The sequence below is a fragment of the Apus apus genome, chromosome 3 (genome assembly GCF_020740795.1).
Source record: "Apus apus isolate bApuApu2 chromosome 3, bApuApu2.pri.cur, whole genome shotgun sequence".
Taxonomy (NCBI): Eukaryota; Metazoa; Chordata; class Aves; order Apodiformes; family Apodidae; genus Apus; species Apus apus.
The window spans coordinates 1,877,089-1,901,506 of record NC_067284.1 but is presented as its reverse complement, the minus strand read 5'-3'; the positions used below and the strand labels follow the sequence as shown (position 1 = coordinate 1,901,506).

Genomic DNA, 24,418 nt, shown 5'->3' with positions numbered 1-24,418 from the left:
GAGCAGCTTTACATCTAATGCAAGAGATAGCAAAGCCAGGGCAGCAAAGCAGAAAACAACAAGTCAAAGCAAGAGACGAATAAAGAACCTACTCTGCAACTTTCTGAATGGCTGTGAAACTAAGTTCTGTCCATCAAGGAAAGAGGAAGAGATGGCACCATCATTCAGATCAGTACTGTGAGGCTGGATTAAACTGCAAGTTGCATGGCCAGGTAAGAGAAACAGTGAGAGGTGCTGCAGAAAACCAAAGACTAGGATAGAGCCAACACAGGAGGTTGTAAGGACATTCAAGTCAAAGTTGCTGACTAAGCACAGTCTTAGCAACAGGAGAGCAGGAGCAGAAAGGAAACCATGAGCAGGACAGAGCTGGGGATACTTACTGGTGCTGAGGCTGAAGCAAGAGCTCTTTATCCATCAGGTGTCGGAGATGCAGACCAAGTGTTTTTGGCAAAAGGCTTCTGCTGTTCTCAGCCTTTTGCAAAAGGCACACCAGAAACAAAGCCAATAAAGCACGTGTGGCAGTGCAGGCAAATCCCAACCATTCTCCCCCATGCCACTGCTGAGGAGAAGACAGGTGGGATTCCTGGAAGCAGTTAATTATCCATCTCTGAAACAAAGGTTGGAGGCAACAGTGACACACGGGTGAGCAAAGCACACAAGAACCCACTCTGAAAACCCACCAATATGCTCTAGCTTGTGCTTTCCATCTTGTCACCCGAAATTCTTGAAATCCTCCAAGGTCCAGCAGGAGGAGGAAGCCAGAGGGCACTGAGCTGGAGAAGGCATCAAACCAGCTTTTGTTTTTTTCAGAAGACACATCTGCAGGATTGTTGTGCAAGGCATAAGCCAGAACACTTCGAGGCAGAGGGCAAAACCTACTAGAACCACTCCAGAAAGCTTCATTCTATTTTGATAGACACATACCCAGGAATATCCTCGTGGGCATTTTAGAAGCTGCAATTTAAACTTTGAGGTTTTGCAAGCTTTGTTTGCTGTGGTGTGTGATATCACGAACATCCTGAATATAATTACAACTGCAATTTTGTGGGCTCTATTTTCCCTCTTGGTAGCCCAAAGCCAATGTTTACAGAAAGCTTCTCAGCATGCTTCTTTGATTGGAACTTTTTATTATTATTACAAATGTATATTATTTTATTAAAAAAATTCACACTGAAGCAAAGTCAATTCCATTTCATTACAACCGAGAATATAAAATAAATGCAATGAACTCATAGTTTAGGTTTTAACAGTCATTTAAAGAGTGACATCAGGACAACTGAAAAGGAGTAAACTCTCAACTCTAGAATGAGAAACAAGTATTTTGTTTTGTGGTTTTGCTGGCCCGTTGGCACGGGCACTGCCCAGTGTGGCCACCACAGATAAAGAGCCACAAAGTCTTGTGGCAGCACAAGGAGCATCCACAATAATTTCTAAGAAAAACTACAAAAATGAGAGACACGTGCGTGAAATAGTTAGGAAAAAAATAAAAATAAAAAAATTAACTGAATAGAGACAGGCACACTTCCACAAATAGTAAACATGGGAAAAAGACAACTAGAACAACCTGAAAAGTTACTACCGTACATATATAAAAAGTTCTTTCAATTGCTGTTAAAAAGGACATGTTCTGCCCAGATTTTGTGTAATACTTTTTAGTGTCTACACAAGACAAATTTTTAAAAAAATTAAATAGTATTAATTTACTACTAAATATTTAGGAGATAACAGTGCATTAAGGACTTTTTTTTTCCATATAGCAAGACACATCGCTCCCGTCTGGCGACGTTTTTAGAGGATTACGTATGGCCTTATGTACAATACATTTATTCAAGCCTAAAACAACTCTTTGCTTAATGGTGTTAAAGTACCATTCCTGAAGATTATGAAGGGGAACTAAGCTTATTATGCTTATATAAAATATTATACAGATTTGAACACTTCTAGCTGCCCGCCACCCCTCCCCAGATACTGTGTCACAGACACAGTGCCAGACCCGCAGCCTTCCCTCTGGTTTTTTCTTCTTTGTGCAGTTTGAGCTACAGAAACTTCACCCCTGTGGACCAGGCTGCTCCTGCCATTTGTTCCCCAGGGGTTTGTTTCCTCTGAGCCACCATGGGCAAAGCTGTATTTAGCAGCCTGCTCTCCCACCAGGTGAGCAGGATGGAGAAGCCACCTCTGCCGGTGCCACCTGCCTCTCGGTACCGCTGTGAAACTCTTGGGTTGAGGGCAGAGACAGAGCTGGGAGCACTAAGGAAACTGCACGGGCAAAACAACAACCTAAAAATGGTGTAGTCTTGGCTTCCCATGACACACTGCACGACTCGCTTCTGAAAGCAGAATGTTTTTACCTGCTGGGAGGAGCCCTGGAAGGCACGAGGCTTCTTCCACCATGACTGCCACCCACCCGGCAGCTCAGCCACCACCCGCCCAGCCCAGCTCCCGAGAAAAGGCCAATTATTCCCCCCGGAAGGAGCCAGAAGAGTGCACAGCCTACATCTCGCAGCAAATGTTTTTCCTTTTCTCTGCTCTCCTCCTAGTTGTGAGTTGAAGGCAAGGGAGGAGGTCAGCTGGGCTTCAGGTGTGCACACCAAAGCTAGAGAGGAGCAACGCGTGGGCACTGCAGACCTACCCAAGGGAGAAACGCCGGTCCAGCCCAGAGAGAGGTCGTGGCAGCTGCTCTAGAAGCTGGAAGCTCACACAACTGGAGCACCTGACACTGCTGTGAAGTTCCACACTCTACACACAGGTTAATCTACACCACAACTTTGCCTCATTGACACGAGAGCCCACCTTAATTAACCAAAAGGTAACACATCTTCCTGCCACCTCCTGACGTGACATGAATTTTGATGATCAGCTGCAGGTCACAGTAGGGAGAAAAAAATGTTAGATAACTGTCAGGGAAAAGACAAAAGGATTCTGAGAGAACAGAAGGGTGAGAAGAACTGGAGAAGAAAAAAAACTACTCTGCCAAAGGTTAATTTCCAGAAGTGTGGCATTCAAAAATATAAAGTAAATGTTACTTTATGGCATTGGCCAAATTTCCAGTAGCTCAAAGGCACCTCACCCCAGCATCAGTAAGAGGTGAGACTTTCCATTTATGGAAGGAATGTGACCTCAGCCCTAATGGAATAAAGAAACAATCTGTTCTTTCAAACAGGCTTCTAGGGTACAGATAATATGTGGCATCTCAAGGGTTACACACTGAAAGTATCCTTTGGGAGATTTCCCCCCAAATATTTTGTTTTCCTTCAAATTGCTTCATTGCATTTTCACCACCTTCTCACCCCTTTGATGACACAAGCAGGTTTTCACTGCTTTTCCAGAGGAGCTGGGTGTTGTCACAACCACAGGAGGGTAGATATGGGCAAAGCAAGCCAACTGTTCACAAAAGGCGTGGAAACAACACGTGCTTGAGAAGGAAGGGGGCACTAGAGGTGATTGGGAGATGGAATCCAGTAGCAACATGTCCATGTCTAGTTGTGATGAAAAGCATTCTCCTCTGAGCAAACAGATTGACTCCTCTTGTTGGGTCTGATCACAGGTTCAGTGGGAATGTGCAGAGATACATACAATTCTGTTGTATGGACACAGGACAGAAGAGAACACACTGCAGCATAACAGCCTGCAACATGAACTGCTGACACAGAAACTCTTCTCCTCCTCTCTGGACACCAGCTGCAGAAGCTCACTGAAGGGACATTGCTGGTAGCTTTCTAAATGCATTTTTCCAGGTTTTCTGCACCAAAAGCCAGCCTTGCTTCCAAAGGCTGCAGGAAAAATGAAGCTGTCCCAGATTCCACACTGTGTCTCTCTGAATAACTGTGGTTGCAGGAGCTGGACAATAATCCTCTGATGATGCTTCTGAACTCCTGCTTTTTTGCTGGGGATTTTCTGCCAGCTACCCGTCCACTTAGAGTCCTTAGGCACAATCCAAACATGTTTGCTCTAGGGAAAAGGAAACATTTCAGTGCAATCAAGTGCATCTGGTGTAACTAATCTGGGTTCATCCCAGCAATGTGAGGGACACATAATCTGCATTTCAAACATGGAAAAGGAACAGTGTCCAACGTGCTTTTCAAAGAGCACAATAACTTCTCTTCATTATTAATTCAAACATAAAATGATTAAATGTATTTGTTTTCACAAGTCTTAGCATTTCTGTCACCTTTACATTTAGAAAACTGACTCAGGAATGTGAAAGAAAGCTCAGCTTATAGAATTCTCACATACATTAATCAGCTGCTTAACAGAAAAACAAGCCCATCATCCACATTCTTACTGAGACTTGAGGGCAGTAAATATATTTTCCTGACTATTTTGGTGTCCAGCCTGGGAAGACATTCCACTCTTCTGTTCCAAGAGATTCTGAAAGCATCTCCTTTTTATGTGACTGTCCTGGTTTCATTTAAAATAATGTTTAATTTTAAAGTAGCCAGAGCATGATCACTGTGATTTCAAGAATTCAATGTGAATGAGTTAAGAAATATCAGCAATCTTCTGTTTGGCCTTCAGTCCAGTAGCATGAAGCATATTTGTCACTGCAGAGACTTGGGTGAGTGTGGGTGTTTTTTTTTTCCTTTTTTCCTTTTTTCTTTTTAAATTTTATTTATTTTTTAATTTATTTATTATTTTTTTTTTAATTCTTAAGACCTCGCCTGAAAACTAGACTAATAAAAACAGAATAGTAAAATACTCTGGAACAGTAAAATTTTGCTGTTCTTGACATCCATGAGCAAAACAGTAATATCCTGTGAAAATAACATAGTGCTTTAAAAAGGTGCAATATACCTGTATAGCTAAACTGGTTTGCCTAGTACAAAACTAACTATATACAAGCTTGAAAGCCTGGGAGTTCCAAGATTTTAAAACTTTAAAATCCCATCAAAGAGATTGAAAAGACAGATTTATGGCAATCACTACAGCATAAGGAAGGTGCACCAGGAATCCTTCAAAATTCCAAAGGTTAAAGAAGTTAAGTGCTGGGTTCAGATCAGAAGGGTTCATCAGAGTAACCACAATGGAGCACATGCAAGGGCAGGGAAGGAGGAAAACTCCACGAGAATCTCCTTTATGGCAAAAAAGGGGGGGGGGGAGGGGAGAGGGGGGGGGAATCTTCAGTGAGGGAAGTTTTCCTTTTGTCACCATGAATTTTAACTCTGCATCACAGTTTGTATTTTTGGTTCTTCTCGTCGGGATGAACTTCATATTGCTGGAGTCTTCTGGCTTTTAGTCCGTTCCTTTCCGAGTGCTCTCTGCCAGCCCGCTCAGTACCGGTGAGACTGGTGAGACTGGTGATACTGGGAGCTCTGCTGAGACGACGTGGAATAGCCCATTGTACTCTGGGACTGAGAAGATCCCTGAATGTTGCTTTGGTAGCTCAGGCGCGAGCTGGAGTGCTGCAGGAAGAGAGAGTGGGAGCAGGGGGATGAAAACCAGCCCCCCAGGGCTGCGCACCTCAAGAAACTTTCAACCTGTCTGAAGCTCATGAAAACGTGACCACTGGAGAAGCTGACTCGACAGGATAACTGCTTATGGTCCCACAAAACAAGCGGCCAACCCAACCTGCCATCAGCCTTCACACAGCACACAAAACACACCTGGAAGTACAGCATGTCCACACCTGCTGCTGGAAGGGAAAAGACAGAAGACATGGGAGCAGATTCCATGTCAAAATTCAGCTGTTTCCTCAACCTATATCTATTATTACTGTAAGTGCTGTTCAGGCAAAACCAAACTGCTAAGGCCATAAACACCCTTTTCCAGAGAGGTAATAATAAATGCTCCAGAGAAACACATAATCCTGTTCCCGATAAAAAGACAACCATGACCCAACAGTTACACAATTTATCTCAAGGAAAAGGATACAATAATAATTTAGGTGAGTCTTCCAACCCACTTCCTTATGTGCAGGAAGCAAGTACAGCTGCTTAAAGATGGGCTTGGCTATGGGCAGCAACCAAACATTCCTTTTGGTGATCTCAGCTCAGTGGATCCCAATTTCAGCAAGTCAAACTCATGGATCATTTGCAACCTCCAGACTGTTGAATTTGCCCTTTTATTCCCATATCCATTCCCTGTCTAGAATTAATAACAAGCTGCAATAATGTCAAGCTGCAAAATCTCTTTGCATGAAAAGTGCTGTTGAGCAGAGAGGAGCCTTTCTAGTGAGGTAAAAACCCCACCCAAATCCACAAGAAAGGGAAGTCTACATAAACCCCCAAATTATTTGCAGCCAGTTTGTTCTCAGCCAAGTTAAGTGCAGTGTCAGCCAACCATTAAATAGAGTTCTCTTCACTGTCTAGTTGATGGTTCTACTTGGATATGTCCAAGGGTCATCTGCAAGCTTGTGGCTTTCCCTCTAGGAAAAGTGGGAACAACCCACCTTCTCATTAAATACCAGGTTTATGGGTCACAGAAACCTTCCAGGGGAGTTTGATAACTGGAGACAGTGGGTGTGTAAGAATACCACATCCTCCACAGCCCAAGGGCCTGCTCACTGAAGGCCAGGTGCCAGTCACTGCTCTCATCTAACCACTGGATCCCAACCAGGAGAGCTATGAAAGCCCACTGACAACTTCAGCTGGGTGATCAAGGGCAGGACCCTCACCTTCAGGCCGTGTGAAACACCTCTGCTCTTTGTTTCTGTACATAGTTTTGTGTCTTCAATTTTACATAAATTGCAAAACATACTAAACCCTAAAAATATCACATTACTTTTTCTGTGCTCTAAGGTAGGAACATGAAGGCTGTTTTCATGGTGAAGCAAAGAGAGGCTAGAGAAAGAGGTAACAGTCCAATCTTGCAGAGCTCTGTATCTCAATATAACATCAATAAAATTAACAGCTGCATGGAGCAACTGCACTTGGCTCTAGGGTCAGCTTGGGAGGAGCACACTGGCTTTGGAAGAGATGTTTCCCAGAAGCATTTATGCTGTTAATAACCAGATACACTTGGTCTGCATGGTCAGATTGTTAACAGAGTGCCTGAAACCTGGAATTTGTCTAAAAATTTTTTTATAACTTTTCATAAGTTTCATAAGCTTTCATAACTTCTAACAGGAAAAAGAATTGTGATAAATGCTATGACATCATAGAATCATAGAATGGTTCAGGTTGGAAGGGACCTTCAAGACCATCCAGTTCCAACCCCCTGCATGGGCAGGGACACCTCCCACCAGCCCAGGCTGCTCCAAGCCCCATCCAACCTGCCCTTCAACACTGCCAGGGATGGGGCAGCCACAGCTTCCCTGGGCAACCTGGGCCAGGCTCTCACCACCCTCACACTCCAGAATCTCCTCCTCATGTCTCACCTCAATCTCCCCTCCTCCAGTTTACATCCATTCCCCTTGTCCTCTCCCTCCCTGCCCTTGTCCCAAGCCCCTCCCCAGCTTTCCTGGAGCCCCTTCAGGCACTGGAAGGTGCTCTCAGGTCTCCCTGGAGCCTTCTCTTCTCCAGGCTGAACACCCCAACTCGCCCAGCCTGTCTCCAGAGCAGAGCTGCTCCAGCCCAAGGATCACCTTTGTGGTCCTTCTCTGGACCCCTTCCAACAGATCCATGTCCTTCCTGTGTTGAGGGCTCCAGGAACTTACTCTGGATGAAAAGCATCAGCTCACCATGCTAAGCAAAGCACCCAAGGTGACATAAGGAATTCTCAGTCAAATTCAACGTGGAATTTGCACTGTCATTTATGGAAGCAATATACTAAGGTTGGTGAACTACAAAAAAATGTCAATGGAGACTTCAGATCACATGGTAAATGAAACTCAAGAGCAAAGGGAATCTTCTTCTTACTTCTGAGTAAGATAGAATGGAGTAAAGTTAATTGCCATAAGACTAGAAGAATGTGTGAACTTGTCCATGCTTATTTTTATTCCATGGAAGTGAATTTGTTTTTAATGAAGTCAGACTTGGAGAAATTGCAGACATTCCCTTCTGGAACAGGAGACAGTCAGCTAGAATTTAAGGGTAGATAGCTAAACACAAGTGTAAAAATGGATAATCAGAGCATTCTACTTAGAGAGTGACGTAAAGGAAACACACAGATCATCATTTTGATGCTTGTGCTGTTAAAGTGCAGAAGGAAAGAGCTGTGGAGAGTAAAAAGAAAAAATCTGGGGAAAAAAAATTGTATTTAGACTGTTTGCAACTTGTAAGGGGGAAGTTTGCCAAAATTCAGAGAGTTCTGTAAGGATTCTATAATGAATATCATCAAATGCAGCACACCAGTACTTCAAATACAGACCAAAACAGGCCAGCCATAAATACTGCGTAGGCAGACAGCTGCAGGGATCTGTCCAGACCTCAAGCCTGTCTGGAGCTTTTCAAAAAAGAAAACTAGTTGTCTTTACCCTGATACTACCCTCAATGCCTTTGTGATAATTTGTAATTAAAAGAGCAAAACAGGAATGGGAGAAAAATATCTGGCACTGAGAAATCAGTTATCTGGGGAGAAGGTCTGGATGGCAAAGTCAAAGCAACTCCAGAGCTGAGTTTTTTAAAAGCCACTTATTTTAAGTTTACAGCAGCCTGAAAAGACCATTCTCCAAGGTGGGTTCTCTCAAAGCTGACAGATCCCTGACAGCTTTTCAAATCTACCTTTAATATCTACCTTTTTCTTATTCTGCTTTCAACTCACTAGTGTCCCAGCAATTATAAACTCTGAAGTATTGAAGATCCTGGTAAGTTCAGTGCTTTCTATGTTCAGTCTAACTCATTTTTTTCAGTGCAAAATGTAATTCTAGTAAGCAAAGACAAGTACACAAATCCCAAAATAACTGACTGATACTGCTCTTACTTCTGAATGCTGCTGGAAAACATGAAATCTATTCAGCTTTGGTCACACTGGGAACAATGCATGTCTTTGTGCCCTTACTTCAGCACCAACCAGACTGGTGAACTGTGCTAACATGCATTTTTTTTCTTTCACAGCAGAAGTAGACTCAGTGAGATACTAGAATAAATTACACAACTGCTCCATGCATGTGATTATTTGAGGCAAAAAGAAGCAGGAATCCAAGGAGAGAACCTGCTTCTAACTTTGCTTCTGCTTCTCAAGGATCTTCTCAGACCTGCTTCTCACACAGGACAATGTTGCCAAGAGTTGAGTATCCTGGAGTTCATCTAATGCAGCATCTATGTGCACGAAATGGTTTCACTGGCTTTGGTGAGGTTACTCTCCAACATAAACATCTATTTAAGTGTTTTCCTGGCATAGATTAGTCCCCAACAATTTACAGGGTGCAGTAGATAGAACTCATACTGATATTCGACTGAAAATTACTAACCACAGAACAAAATTGGGGGCCTACAGGAAAGCTGGGGAGGGGCTTGGGACAAGGGCAGGGAGGGAGAGGACAAGGGGGGATGGATGAAAACTGGAGGAGGGGAGATTGAGGTGAGACATGAGGAGGAAATTCTGGAGTGTGAGGGTGGTGAGAGCCTGGCCCAGGTTGCCCAGGGAAGCTGTGGCTGCCCCATCCCTGGCAGTGTTGAAGGGCAGGTTGGATGGGGCTTGGAGCAGCCTGGGCTGGTGGGAGGTGTCCCTGCCCATGCAGGGGGTTGGAATTGGATGGTCTTGAAGGTCCCTTCCAACCCAAACCATTCTGTGATCCCATGATACTTTCGAACCTTTCAGCCCACGTTTCCTCGCGTGCACACCCGCCCGCCCGGACTCGGTGAGAAACTCAGGAAAACACGGCCGGCTCCCGCAGCGGGGCAGGGGGGGAAGGACGTCGCCCCGGCCCTCCAGCCCCAGGGGCAGCAGCAAAAACCCGCGCGAGGTACCTGATAATCCGCGGGCATCACCGGCCCGCCCGAGTTGGCGCCCGACGGCCCGATGCGCGGCTTCTTGCTGGGGGGCACCTGTCCCAGGCTGGCGTCCTGGCTGTGCTGCAGCCCCGCGCCCGCCGCCCCGCCGCCCGCCGCCCCCGCCGTCCCGTTGGTCTGGGCGCTGTTGTTCTGCGGCGGCGGCGGCGGCGGGGCCTGCGGCGGCGGCTGGGCCGCTGCCTGCTGCTGGTGCTGGTTCTGCTGCTGCTGGTTCTAGGGGGAAGAAGACACAGGACAACCTGGCTCGTCCTGGGGTAGCTCGGAGGGAGCCGCCAGCCCCCCCCGGGGCACCTCCTGCCCGTGGAGGAGGAGGAGGCAGGAGGGACGTGCCCCGGGTGCGCTCTTGCACGGCCATGGTGTGGTCGTTGGGTTGGACGCGAGGAGAAAATTCTTGACTGTGAGGGTGGGGGTAAAGGCTACTCCATTCACAGACGAGCCGCACATCAGCGGACGCAGGGAACTCCTCTAGGTTTCCACCGATACTTACGGGGTTCAGAAACAAACCAGAAACTAACACTATTAAGACTATTTAGCCTGGAGAAGAGGAGGCTGAGGGGAGACCTCATCACCCTCTACAGCTGCCTGAGAGGAGGCTGTAAAGAGGTGGGTGCTGGTCTCTTCTCACAAGGAACTGGTGGCAGAACAAGAGGGAATGGCCTCAAGCTGCACCAGGGGAGGTTTGGACTGGACACGAGGAAGAACTTTTTCACTGAAAGGGTTGGCAGACACTGGAATGTGCTGCCCAGGGAGGTGGCTGAGCCACCATCTCTGGATGTGTTTAAAAGTCACCGAGATGTGGTGCTGGGGGACATGGCTCAGTGCTGGGCTGGGGAGAGTGGGGCCAAGGGTTGGACTCCATGGTCTTGAAGGTCTTTTCCAACCTCAGTGATTCTATGTGTCTATGATTCTATTATAAAAAATTAAAATCCCATCACAAAGAAACAAAACACGGCACAGATCCAACTTTCAAAATCTCCTTTTCCTTCACATTTTCTACACTGTGGGAAAAAATTCCATGAGCAACGTGTGACTTATTAACTCAATGGTCTAAAAAAAAAAAAAAAAAAAAAAAAAAAGAGGTTCATTTGGAGTGTGCATAAATACGTGACTGTCCCCAACAATCTCCAAGACCTTTATATAGTGGCTGTTTGGAATAGAAGCATGCCATTGTTTCCACCCCCAACACACCCAGGAAAAAGACAGATATTTACTTTCAAATACTCTGACTTAACAAAAGCCAGAGTCATTGTAATTCATAAAGTTTGTTCTTGGTTTTGAAGCTGTGGGAGTTGAAGCAAAGCTAGTAGCTAAACTACAATCAAACCTGTATCATGATTTTTATTATATTTTTGCTTAGGTGGCTGTTTCCTCTTTTTGAAAAAAACCTATCTGGACACAAAAGTCCAGGACATCACCACTTGTTCTCAGTACAGAAGAAACTTCAACATCTGTTCTGAAAACAGAACTTGCTGCTTGAAATGTCTTGCAATGGGTGTATTTTTAAACTCAGCTGATTTCCCAAGTTAGGCAGGAAATCTGAAAACAGAAGATGCAGGTAGTCAAATGGTCTCTCCAAAAGACTAACAGTCATTCTCACGTAGCCCTCAAACAACTGCAGTGTGAGGCTGTTTTTCCTGACGTTCTGCTAGTGACTGCTGGTGTCCCACGCACACACTGATGGGGAAGGAACAAGCTGCTCCACACACTAGAGCACCCTTGTCCAACCCTCCCAGCAGGATGGGCCAAGCACTGCAGCCACGTCCCACACCTGAGCTACACACACAGAGCCAGGCAGATTATGTAGCCAAACACACCAAAACGTTCTGTGCACACACACAAGCTCCTGCCCACGAGGCTTTGGGAAACAAGAGCACTCAGAGCAGACCGTCACTGCCAGAACAGTTCACACTCCTTATTACTCCTTTGTCTGAGGGCCCGTAAAACATGACCAGGAAACTGTGCAGATGGATGAAATGTTGTGATGTGGTGCCAAGAAGCAGGCTGCCACTATTTATCTGAGACCCTGACAGCCATCTCCTTTCAAATGGCTGGAGGTGTGCCAGTCATACAAAGGGAATGCCATTCTCTCCATGTGAGCACAATGTATTTTCATCATGCCGTGCAGGAGGAGGTAGCAAGGTCCCCCTGGAATGGCAGCAGCTGGAAGCAAGCTACTGCTGACAGTGCAACCCATCCAGATCATTCCTCACAGCTCAGGGCAAACTGTGCTAGTGATACTGCCCGAGACACCCCAAAGTCATCTGACAGTTTTCATCTGTCTGGGAAGCAGTTTTAAGTGGGCCTTGCCTGGAAAACAGTTTTGGTTAACTCTCCGTGTTTCAGCAGTTTTCATTTGGTAGCACCATGGCTGTCTTCCTGCACACTTGAAAGGAAAAAAATAAGGAGTTTATAAAAGGAGTTCATTATACCTTATCCCCTTTCTCTTCAGGTTCATCTTCATTGAGGAATTCTCTTTTGGGATATGGAATCTGACAGCCAGCAAATACACTGCAACACAATGAACAGTAAACAGGTATGTACATATGACATACATTTACTTCATGTCATATTAAAAACAAGATAATATAACACAATTTAAGTTCTTGTACTTCAATTCTTGTGTTTCCACAAGCGAGTGGCACTGTGAGCACCCATGAGAGCAGCAGACCCCAGCAGCTAGGTGCCAGATCTCTGTGCTGTTGGCATGAGGCCATGATTTAGAAATCATGGCAGGGTTGAGCACGCCCAAATGCCAGAACAGCCACTTGTTGATCCAGATGGCAAAATGAACAAGCCAAGTGTCAGAGACTCCACAACACCTAGTTGGGACATGCATGGTTCACTAAATAAAAAGCCTGATCCAAAGAGTATTGTCTTATGAGCTTGCTTGGCTCACAAAATATATTTGCTAATCACAACTGCAGAGTTACTTTCAATTAGCTCCTCAGGTCTTGTTTTGAGGAAAAAAAAAAAAAGCTTTTAAATTCAGCTGGCTAATGGGATTTGGAACATTCCTTACTGGTTACAGCAGAGACTTTATCACAATGTTATCCTGTAATCCACCTGGAGCTATAGCTCTATGTAGGATAGTACCAGACAAACACTAAATAGAAAAGTACTGGTAGGGCCTGAAACCAGGATCAATTTCTTAAGATTTCAGAATACAGTCAATGTCACATGATTTTTTTAAAGTGTGTAAACAGTTTCTAATCTGGGTGCTATGCAGTGTGTGGCTCATTCCGAGAAAGAATAAGAAAGAAAAAAACCCAACTAGTCTTCTCTAGACTCCTTTTGCACTCCAGTGGCTGTTCCCTCTTTTTAGTTTTGCCTGCTACCTGAAGAAGCAAAGAAAGCTGGGTGGAAAGACTCCCTGCATCCAGCTCCTACAGAGCAGAAAACTGGGAAGAGAAACTGGAAAAGTCTGCCAGGAGGAATGGAATCTATCATTTCAACTTTTCAGGACAATAAAACATATAGAGATACAAAATCTGTATGCTCAAGCCTTCTGAAGAAGGGACCTGTGGGATTTTAGACAGTCATTGATCCCTCTTCTCCTCACCCTGTTACCCTGTGCCAGAGGGCTTGGGAAAGGGCTGTAGGTCACAGAAGTGTCCCAGGGGAGACACAAGGAAACCAGGCAGTGGAGAAGAGGGCTCTGGGAGGCAGCATAAGGCAGGACAGAGCAGGGATGGATTAATTCTCTAAATCCTGTAATAATAGTGTCCCACTAGCTTTGGTAGGACATTCAGAACGACAACACTGGTGTGGTACTGGGTAATTGTCCAAGACAATTCTGGCACCAGTAGACACAGACACCTCAGGACTGTACTAATAGTTTCTATTGAACATGCCTGAGCTACTGCTTCGTGTGGGTATCAGCTGGTATCTGTGAAGTTTTTAGCTGTTGTCTCATTTCAGGGATTAGCACTGAGCAGAAAGAAACCCCCCCTGAGGAGAGCACAGAGGAGGGAACACGTACTCTGACGTAGGCAGAGGATCCTCTTGGAAGTAGGGGTCCTGCAAAGCCTGCTCTGAGGTAATTCTCTTTGTCGGGTCCATAGTAAGAAGCTTCTGGAGCTGCAAAACACAACATTAAAAATAGCAAGAAAGCTTCTTCAACTTATCATTTTTCAAACTATGTCTTATATGTCTTGGATTGTAGATTGTTAAATTATTCCTGGCTTGTCCAGACAAGCCTAAGTTAGTGCTTCTTGCTCAGTGGAGTTCCCAAGAACCAGAATGCACATCCATCAAAGCACTGGGGCTGTGAAGCCCTTCTTGTGTGAGAGACACAGTGAAGTGTGTGAGGCAACACCTTACCCACACCTCAATGGATAAGGCTGAACCACTGGGCTAAAGTGACACCAATTAAAGGCTTATCATTTCTGGTGTTTTGCTGCAGCACACGTTTAGCTTTTATCCTGCTGACACAACAGGGAAAAAAAAGTGGCAGAAGAGACTGCTCATGGCCAGGAGTCTCCATATCACCCTGGGGACACAAACAGTCAATCTTCATTCCTCACACTGGCCACATGGCTGAGTCAGAGCACCCCAGCACACACACAGCTCCCAGTCCCACTCTGATTGGAACTGAAATGATAAAGAGAAGGAGCAGCCCTTCTTAGTACCCTTTCTTCCTTGCTAGGAGGAAAGCAATAATACATGTATTAGCTAGAATGCTGTTGGCTGCAGGATTACAACGTATTAGTAGTATAAACCAGAACTGTAGGGATAACATACCACTGCAAATAGTTATTTATCACATGCTGATAAACTCACAGGAGGAAATTTGGGTGCTCTGACTACATCACACAATACTTTCTAACTTCAAGTCAACAGTGAAAATACAATTCCTTCCACAGGGGTATCTTAGCTCAAATTCTACCTTCCAGGCCTCCAGCAAAAATTCCCTGGATATTCAGTTGAAAGAATATGATTTTGGCATGGGTGTATGGGGCTCTTTGTTCCAATAAATCAGAAATCTGATATACTATCCTATATTCTATATATGTAGTATAGTAAACAGCCTCAGTAAAAGCGCACAACCTCGTCAAGAGAGATGATTCCCTGTATTTCTTTTCTCAATAGTTGTAGTAAACCCAATTTGTAGATGAGATCTTATAAAATTCTCTGTACTGCTTTCTCTTCCTTTCCACCTCTCCTTATTCCCATACTTTATGGGGCTGTGGACCTCAACAGACTGGCAACACAACAGCCATTTGAGCTCTCTCTCCACCTGTGAATTCATTTGCAACCAGTTCCTAAATTTATTCCTGCTGCTTGTCCAGAAATTCTCCAGATGGTCCTTTACTGCATTCACCTGGAGAGTGTGCATGGCACACTTACTTACTCCTAGCACTACATCTCCTTCTTGTCTTAAGAAATTCAACTTCTGATGTGCGGTTGGCTCCCTACACAGTGACCTCCCATGACACAAGAGATGCAGACAGGTTTTGGTATTCCCTGTCTTTAAGTCAAATCACCACCTCTCCCTGCTTGCAACATTTTGATCTGTTTTAGTGGCTTGTGACACTATTACAGGTGATGCAAATTGCTTCTCCCCCGTTCCTCCACACTGACTGGGACACCCACTCCTGCTCTAAGGCCACTCCTGGACTTTGTCACCAGATGTAGTTACTGACAGGAGGGTACAGGACACCAGCCTCTGCTCCCTGGACTCCCTCCTCAGAACTGGATGCTGCACTTCTACTCCAGAGAAAGCTCCTCCAGTTTTCTGCCTTCTAGCTCTGGCATCACAAGCTGCCCCCAAACATGACCTGTATTCTTTGTCATTCAAAGACAAGGTGAAGGTCCCGTAGCAGCAGATCTAAAGGTATCTTGGACCTTGTAATGATCTGCTCATTCCCTTAGCAACCAACCCCCTTCCACCCCTGAGGATATCATCAGGTTGCCTGTTCCAGGGGACACCACACACAACACGGCTCCAAGTGAGCTATGCTGCCTGTCAGTGGTGCTACTGTACTCCAACTTTCTTTGAGAAGATCTGGTCTTCTGGAGCTTCTGTTGCTTCTAGGAAAGTGAATAAAAAATGTCTGGATGCAATTTGCTTTCAGGGTAGCAGCTGCTAAAGCCTGTGAGACTGGACTTCATCAACAGTCTCCCAGTTCCCAGCAGCTCTCCAGACTGCTCACTGCCAGGCTCTGGACTGTAGAGCTGTCAGCCCTCAGCTATAAATACTATGCCTGTACATTTCCAGGACAGCAAGAACAGATTCCTTTTCCTGGATGGAAAACATTCTGCCCTTCATGCAGATATTATCATTCCATGTCAGTCAGCAGAGTGGCACGCTTTGTCAGGAGTCACTTGCTCTCCTGCACTGGTCTGCTTTGATGCCATATTTTCTCTATGAGAACACTTTCTGCCCTCATCAGCAGGAATGAGCCTTGACCAATAAAGGTTACAAAGCAGATGCCTTCAGAGCTGACCTTGCAAGACAGTTTACCTCAAAAAAAACCAACCCAACTACCTTGGATATGAACAAAGAGCTTTAGGGAGTCTGCTTCAGAATACTGACACCTCCAAGCCCATTAGCAGATACATTTCTAATCTCTTGATCTGGGGGGAGCAATGCACACCCCTCCATCAAGACCTGCTGGTTTTTAGGACCTTTCACAAGATAAGGCAGGTACTGGGCCTCTTTGCTGTAGCATGGTTGGGACAATTCAGGTACACGGACCTCCTCAGAGCACCAATCAAGAAGGCTGCCATCTTCCTGGGCATTCTTATGCAGAGCTCTGGGAGACTGACCTGTTGGAGACCATCCTACAGCTCTGTGGTTGATCACTAAACCACCCTTATTCACCCCCGATCATGAACAGGGAGAAAAATTTGACTTATAGAACCTACCTTGCTAAGTGAACTAAGTCTTCTTCATAATATTCAGAGAGAGCCATTAGATTTTTGGAAACCTCAGTCCCCATTCTCACAACTCTACAGAGGAACACACAGGTAGACACCCATCTATTTGTTCAGCCACCCTGTAATAACAACCTTGTCTCACTACTTCTCCATCATGAAAGCCTCCTTTGTTTACATATACAAAACCACACACAATATGCCATAGGGTGGCAAAATATGGATAATTTTGTGTTCTTTAAAGATCTGGTTAATATCTGCCCCTGGAAAAGCAGCCTAACCACTTAAGATGACTCTCAACTTGGTGTTCACAGCCTTGAAAAATCTGACAGCAACCTCTCTGCTGCTCTGCCTTTCCATCAGGCTTCTGGTGGCTTCCACCTTTAGTAGGAAAGCAGGAGGAAATTCAGGTGCTGACTAATTATGTCTCTCACAATTGTCATCTTCTCAGTTAAGACTCTTCCTCCAGATGATTCCAAAGTGTGCCCGGTAAGTTGAGTTTAAGAATTTTAATTACTCTTTCTTGAAGTCCCACACTTCTCATGTGACTGCTTTTCTTCCACCCACTTGGGACCAACCTATTCTGTTTCCACAGCTATTTGTGGCATCATCTAGCAGCTACTACTAAGTCAAAGAGCAAGTCTGTGCCAGGACCTAGAGAAGACTGCTATGCTGAACTTGTAACTAGTGATGAAAACAGACTGCTAGAACTCAAGCTGCACTAACAGCCTCATTACAGAGACTCCCAAGCACTAGCAAAGTCACTTGGAACTTTATTCCTAAATTTAGGCAGCACTAAGTCATCACAGAGGCATCCAGAAATGATGCTTTATTAGACAGAGCAACCCTGTATCCACCTACAATGAAGGACTCAACTGGGTAACCAGCCAATACATGTTTAGGGATACTGTTTGGAATCACCACAGAACAGAGGCAGACTATTATCAGAGGGAAGAAAAGGGGGAAAAATTTACTACAGGAAATAAGTACATTTCTCCTTTCCTCTTCCCTTTCTTCACAAAATTGCTTAGCTCTTAGGAGCTCTAGCTCTGTGCAGCAACATGAATTCAAGTGATAGAGAACACTCACTCTACTATTTGCACAGCAGATCTAGGGTAAGGCTGAGTATCCAAGGGCCTTGCAGATCTTAATTAGGCAAGACCTTCAGATCTTCACCACCAGCAGCTAAGCACACCCTCAAGCATGAAGGCACATGAAGAAAACACATCTCAAAACCAAAAATGGCCAGTTAGTACTAAAGAGCTTTCTTTACCATTAGTGTTCATTGCAATGAGAGAGAAGAACAGACACAGATATCACACTTAGAAATGCATTTCATTCCTATCATCACAGTGATTTTCAAGTATACCTACCAAAAGAAAAACTTTGCTGTCAGGCTTGACTTTGTGTTTCTCCATGTATTTTATGAGGCTACTATTGGCATATCTGAAAAATACAGTTTAAAAAAAAAAATTACATTTCTGAAATAATACAGCATTAAGAAGATGGAACTGCACCAAGTGATCACAAAGACATTTACCAGCCCTTATTAAGCAAACTGTAACAAGAACTGCTATCAGAAAACACGTCAGATATTGATCTAGCAGTTGCACACACAGTGTGCTTTTCACTAACAGGAGTAGCATGAACTGTGCAGAGATTATTTCCAACTTTTCTAGTCTATGGATAAGCTGCTGACGTGGGCATGACACAGAAGCTCAACTTGGAAGGTTTTAATCTAGTTTTCTACAGCAGCTCTGGCACAGAAGTGCACAGCAGTTTGTAGCAGTGCACCAGCTGATCTATTAAGCTGTTTCCAGCTGCCATTTGACAGAGTTAGTTCACCATCTGTCTCCCTGACCCCAACCTGCAGCCAACCATATGGTCCCAAGCTTCAAAATGCCCCAAATGTGTATGACCCGAGCCCTGCATTAAGTCTACAAATCCAGAGGTTATCTACAGCCATGCTCAAAAGGAAGAAGCTTTGTGCACAGATAACTTCGTATCTTGTCTAAAGTCAGTGTAGTGAAACCACAGCAGAGCTGGAAACAGAATCCCAAGCTCCTGAATCCATGTCCTCTGCCTTACAGCAGACTGTGTTGCTCCTTATACCCTCTGATCTGTCACCACCACTTGACTCATGTAGACAAAGCACCATGAAACACTGGGAGTGGAAAATCCTCAGATCCCAGATGGGCTTTGCATCACAACCCATGGGACGTGTTACCTTCCACAGAACTTCTGCCCACTACTTTACTGTCTCCACATACCTGCTGGTCAAAAGGAGCAGGGAGGTGCTTCCCTGCTCTTTTTCACACAAAATTAATGAAGTTATCTTCATCAGCTAATACCAGTGGTCTAAGGAAGCTCATCTGTCTGTGCCTGCCCTAAGTTAAACAGCACTTATGATGACCCCTCCTAGAAAAATGAGGAGGCCACTCAGTTGATACTTTGAACAAGCAGCTGAGGGTGAGAACACATTTCAAGCAAACCAGCTAATTCAAGGAGGACAGCATGATGACCCAAACACTCCAAAATCCCCTCCCCAAAGAAGTCACAGAAAAGGAGCCAGTTTCTGCCTGTTTGCTACATTCACTGAAATGTTTTTGCTTTATCATCACTTACGTTGTTCTCCTAAAATCTTTCTGAAGAGTTGGATATTCTGGCATCTTCCTTATGTCTTCCCAGTCTTTATCTTTGGTGGGGGGAGGAAAGGAGAAGCATTTAGAATTCTGGAAGTGTAGGTTAAGTAAAACATGAGAAGAAATAACCACAGCAGCTGCCTGACTTTCTGCTTGTCGGCCAGTGCTATTGTTTCATAACCATCAGCATTTCAAATCCATCAAACTGACAGCTGCTTCATACCTATACAAACAACTTGTAATTTCATCCAGAAAAAACACCAAAACCAAACAGCTTAGTAACTTATGTCTCATACTTTAATGAAAATACATTACCTGCAGGGAATCCCATGACACTGAAAATGCGATCTAGCTGATCATGATGGAAAGGGTTACTTGTTTTGATGTCCTCCTGACGACAGTGAAATATAGGTTCTGAAGTCAACAGTTCAGCAAATATGCAGCCAATTGCCCAAATATCTAAGAAAGAAGGAGGATAATTCATGCAAATTTACTGTACCTCATCACTTTTTTTTTCTGCACCATTTCTCAACCACCTGTACGAGCACAGTAAGAAAGTGCCTCACAGTGTAATTACACACAGTATTTTAAAAAGAATGCATTCTTATAATACCTTTAAAAGGTTAAATTGGGAGATATAGGGTTTTTTTCAGTCAAAATTAGAGCCTCCAAATCCTGTTTCAAGTTGCACACTGGCCATTCAACACTCAGTATATTCACAGCTATAGCAGAAACTTAGACAATATTTGCTGATGACACAGCTTAAAGACCATTCAACTGACCATCACAACCAGTAAGTCCCCCAAAAAGATACATTGAAATAAAAGTTATATCACATTTCAGAGCAATTCCAAATACATAATTGATAACCAATTAAATACTAAGAAATAAAAGACTAATGAACCATATGTTTAGCCAAATAGTGGAGGCTAGTTAAAAATAAAGGAAGAAGAGCCTAATTTTAATAATGAGTAGAAAAATCAGTAAGAAACTTTAGCAAAAAATAAAATTAAAGTCCTCCAGGACAACTGACTCCCACTGGAACAATACTGGAACTGTCTCATCTTGTATATACAGGGAACAACAGCCTGACATACTCATGTCTTAGGGAAAGAAAACAACCACCTCTATTTCATAAATTTCTCACTAATATGCTTTTCAAAATTCAATCTATTGTGCACAAAGACATTAATTTCAATTACAGGAGGAGAAATTTCTGCATGACCTGTATTCATTGCAGGTACTGGTGTCACCACTCATCTTATGTCACCACCCCTGCTCTGTATGGCCCGACTGCTTTATTATGCACCTTAAAATGAAAGTGTGAGTTTGTCAGTGAGCAGGAGGTTGCTAGCAGATCAGAAATGGATTTGCTACATTGACAAATACCTGTCTGGGCTATAACCCTGGAAAGAGATGTTGAGATCAGATGAATAATGACACAGAGTGCTGAATACAAGAATGCGGAGACTTGCTTAGCAGTTGAAGTTAAACTCAATGACCCCAGGAAACCTTTTATATATTATCAAATTGAATAGCAGAAGTAAAGAAAGCAATTTACCTTTAAAGTACAGGTCTAAGAGATAAGAATTGCCTAAGTGGAGTTTGGTTTATTAGGTTCAGACTAAAGAGAACACCAAGAGAAGTCTCCTGTTGCGACTAACCTGAGATTCCAAAGCCCACCTACTGTCAGTGTTTGGCTCATGCTGCCTGTGAGACACATGGTCTCCTGGAGAAAGAAAAATAATCACTGTTCCCTTTACGTAGAGGATGAAAACAAGAGCCATCACATTCTCTTTGCCCAAACAGGTCAGTTCCATTTCCATTATGCTACAGGGGTGCAGCTTGGGGTGTCCCAGTTTAAAAGCCTTTTCCCCTACTTTCTTTACAGGAAAGTCTGATAACAATTATTTCAGACTTCACAGTTTTGACAGGGTATAACTTGCTTTATCCATTACGTCACTTTCTCAGGGTGTTATCTCCCTCTGATTTTCTTATTAGCCTCATCTGCATGAAACAAGATCTTCAGGCCCTGAGATTTTATCTGCTCAAGCAGCTAATGCAGCTTATTAATCACAATTCCTGCCTGGGTTGTAGGCATAAATTATCTCCTCCAGAGTGGAAATCACTTATTATGTGAAGAACAGCCTCTTCATTTAACAGTATCTATTCACCCATTTTCATACTAAACAGCAGATCCTTTGGAGATGGTTTATCCAGAGGCCAAACGAGTTGCAGCCCTCTTGGTTTTCGTGGCTTTCTGCAGCACACACAGCGAGGGGGAGGCTGGGACACTGCTCATTATTCTGTTCATCACTGCTCTGTCCAGACTGACCTTTTCCTTTTAAAGAAAAAGAAAGCCTGGTAGCCTTGTTGACAGCAAAGCTGAACTGGGAAAATCTCCCTGATGTGACACAGCAAAACTTCAAGACTCTGTTCCTCCTCCATGCGCTGAGCTGTGTGGGAGCTGAGCTGCTGTGGCAACGCACGCCGTGATTAATACAGAGAGCACAGGCTAAATAAACCCTGAGAATTCAGAACGACACACATTGTACCAACTGAAAGTTACATCTGAATAAACACTGGTAACTCCCAAGCTGGTGGTGTATTCTCTGTGGGATGGTATTACTGGACAAGTCAAGCCTGAGAACAGTTTAGCTCTGATCAGCCCACATCGCCTCCAGCAGCTCATGGTGCTGGGATTCAACCCTTGAGGTCTCTTGGCAGACAGTCTTCAACTTCAAAGAACTAACATAAAGGAACCCAAAATACTTAGTACAGAAAACCTGAAGCTTTAATTTCGGTAAGTGAAGGTTAAACAGCTGGAAATGGGGCCTGACAGCCATGCAGCTCAAGCAGGTTGGGGTCTTCCTTTCAGGAATCTTTAATGTAACCTGATCTCAAACACATCCTTGGCACATACTGAAACCATTCTCACAGTTAAGGATTTTCTGCCACATTTGGCTAGTGACCCCCCCCACACACACTTTTTTAAACAATATTCATAATTTACAATAATTATTTACCACATGTGGCATTTTTCTAGCAGGAATGCCATTACATTCTGGCAAGTTTCAAAGCTTCATCAATACAAGCTGCCCTAATAGGTATTTATTTCCTACACTCTTCATAGTGTCAACCAAACACAAACGTTAGCTCCAGCTATGGAAAATTGTGCCAATAATTCCAAATCTATTCCAAAGAAGAAATACTGCCCCTCAGAAATGGGCATTTACAGGGGAAAAGCTCAGGACACAGCACCAGTATTTTTCAACCACAGTGTATTACTCATCTAGTGCCCATCTGCCTCTAGCATGAGAGGAACATCTTAAAATGCTGTAGAACAATGTCATTATAAAGAACATTTATTTAAAATCAACCACCAAAAATAAGAGGCAAACTACAGCCAATATCCATTTAAACCACTGAGAACTGGGCCATGTAGGTCCTATAAGGTTGCACTGGATACAAAATGTGAGGATCCTAATAAATAGCCCACAGCAATACAACCATTCCTGTAAGGATGGTTCTGTTTCCTGCACTTGCCTCTACTACCATCAGGTTTCAGGGCCCATCTGTGGTAAAAGGTTCTTACTGTCTTCCTGTTGTGTTGGGTTTTTTTAACGTTGCCCTCCAAGACTTCCAGACTCCCCCTTTTCCTCAAGTTTACATTGAGCCTGAATGCAGAGCTTTGCTCCCCGGCTCTGGAAAAAGGGGTGGGAGGGAAGGGCTCTGTAGCAAACTCCTTTCCCTAGGCTCTCACCAAACAGCTTGCTCAGGTCCCACCCAAACTCATTCAGAAGTGAAATATCCCTCCACTGAAACTACATCTCTCAAGTACTACATAATAATGTTATAAAAGGAAAAAGCAGCCTTTTAAAGATGGTCACTGGTGGTTGGTAGACTGACTTTCCATGTACGTGCCTGTGTGTGGAGATTATTTGTAAGGCTGTCCATGGCCCAGTTTTAAAACCTGTGACTCTAATAGCTTTATAGGTCAGCTACTAAAGCTGAGAAAATCCTGTGTGTCCTGCTCCACTTCGGTGCTGTAGCCAAGGAGAAAGTACAAAAGGATGCTGACATAGCTGTTTTAATGATAGGGCTGATTAAGCAGCCAAATGCTCATGTATTCTTTCCTTTCTATGGCACAATAATCTCGTTTCTGTATTTGTTCCAATATTTTGGAAACAGTCTTTAAGAATATTATGACAATTTAATACAATAAGCCTTGCTTCTCAAAATGAAACGTCTTTGCCATGCATATTAACTACAGTGTTTTACTGAAGACAGTTTGGTTTAGCAGCTTCAACCAATCTGCTGGTTTGGTTTGAACAAACAGTCTAGACTCTGGGACACGTCTGGATGCTGGTAAAGGAAGCAGACAGTGGATGGACAGTGGATACAGCTTCTCTAGATCCACCAAGGGCTAATGCAGCAGCCAGGGTAACCATGGCATGGCCTGAGCCCAAACAAGGCAACCCAGGTCACCTAGAAAGAGCTACAACATTCATATAAGATTCACCACATCTTTCAGATCATACAATCATTCAGGTTGGAGAAGACCTTTAAGATCATCACGAGCCACTGTTAACCCAGCACTGCCAAGGCCACCACTAAACCATGTCCCTCAGCACCACATCTTCACGTTGTCTGAACACCTCCAGGGATGGTGACTCCACCACTGCCCAGGGCAGCCTGTGCCAGGGCCTGACAACCCTTTAGGTGAAGAAATTCTTCCTAATATCCAACCTAAAGCTCCCCTGGTGCAAATCAAGGCAAGGACAATGAATACACCAACATACTTCAAACCCAAAAGGTGGCTGTGCAAGCAAACACATGACTGAAGAACAGAAGTTTCTATATCCTGCAAAGCCACAAAGATGAATGTCCTGCAGACAGAAAAACCTCTCAGAAACCTGAGGGGTGCTCACAGCCAGCCTAACCCCTATCTAAGGGCAATGCTTTATTTCAAGAGCATGTAGTCTCCTTTGCCATGATGTAGAGCCAAGATAACCCAAAACATTTGAAGGTAAACCCGTATAAATTCAAATCAGTCATGAAATCTATGACCCT

At 44.1% G+C, this 24,418-nt stretch overlaps 1 protein-coding gene and 1 long non-coding RNA gene across 3 annotated transcripts in view; both read right to left on the bottom strand.

Moving 5' to 3' along the window:
* LOC127382076 (uncharacterized) overlaps nucleotides 1–24,418 on the bottom strand; it is a 206,799-nt gene that overhangs the window by 73,262 nt on the left and 109,119 nt on the right. The gene's annotated exons all lie outside the window — the stretch shown is intronic.
* CDK19 (cyclin dependent kinase 19) overlaps nucleotides 1,108–24,418 on the bottom strand; it is a 119,220-nt gene continuing 95,909 nt past the window's right edge. For both annotated transcript variants that reach the window (XM_051613147.1, XM_051613148.1), the window contains 7 exons: nucleotides 19,661–19,804; nucleotides 19,329–19,398; nucleotides 18,077–18,149; nucleotides 13,807–13,904; nucleotides 12,257–12,335; nucleotides 9,786–10,040; nucleotides 1,108–5,399 (listed from right to left, as the gene is read on the bottom strand). In XM_051613147.1, coding sequence (XP_051469107.1) covers nucleotides 5,268–5,399; nucleotides 9,786–10,040; nucleotides 12,257–12,335; nucleotides 13,807–13,904; nucleotides 18,077–18,149; nucleotides 19,329–19,398; nucleotides 19,661–19,804 — 851 coding nt within the window. In that variant the 3' untranslated portion in view covers nucleotides 1,108–5,267. The remainder of the gene's footprint in view (nucleotides 5,400–9,785; nucleotides 10,041–12,256; nucleotides 12,336–13,806; nucleotides 13,905–18,076; nucleotides 18,150–19,328; nucleotides 19,399–19,660; nucleotides 19,805–24,418) is intronic.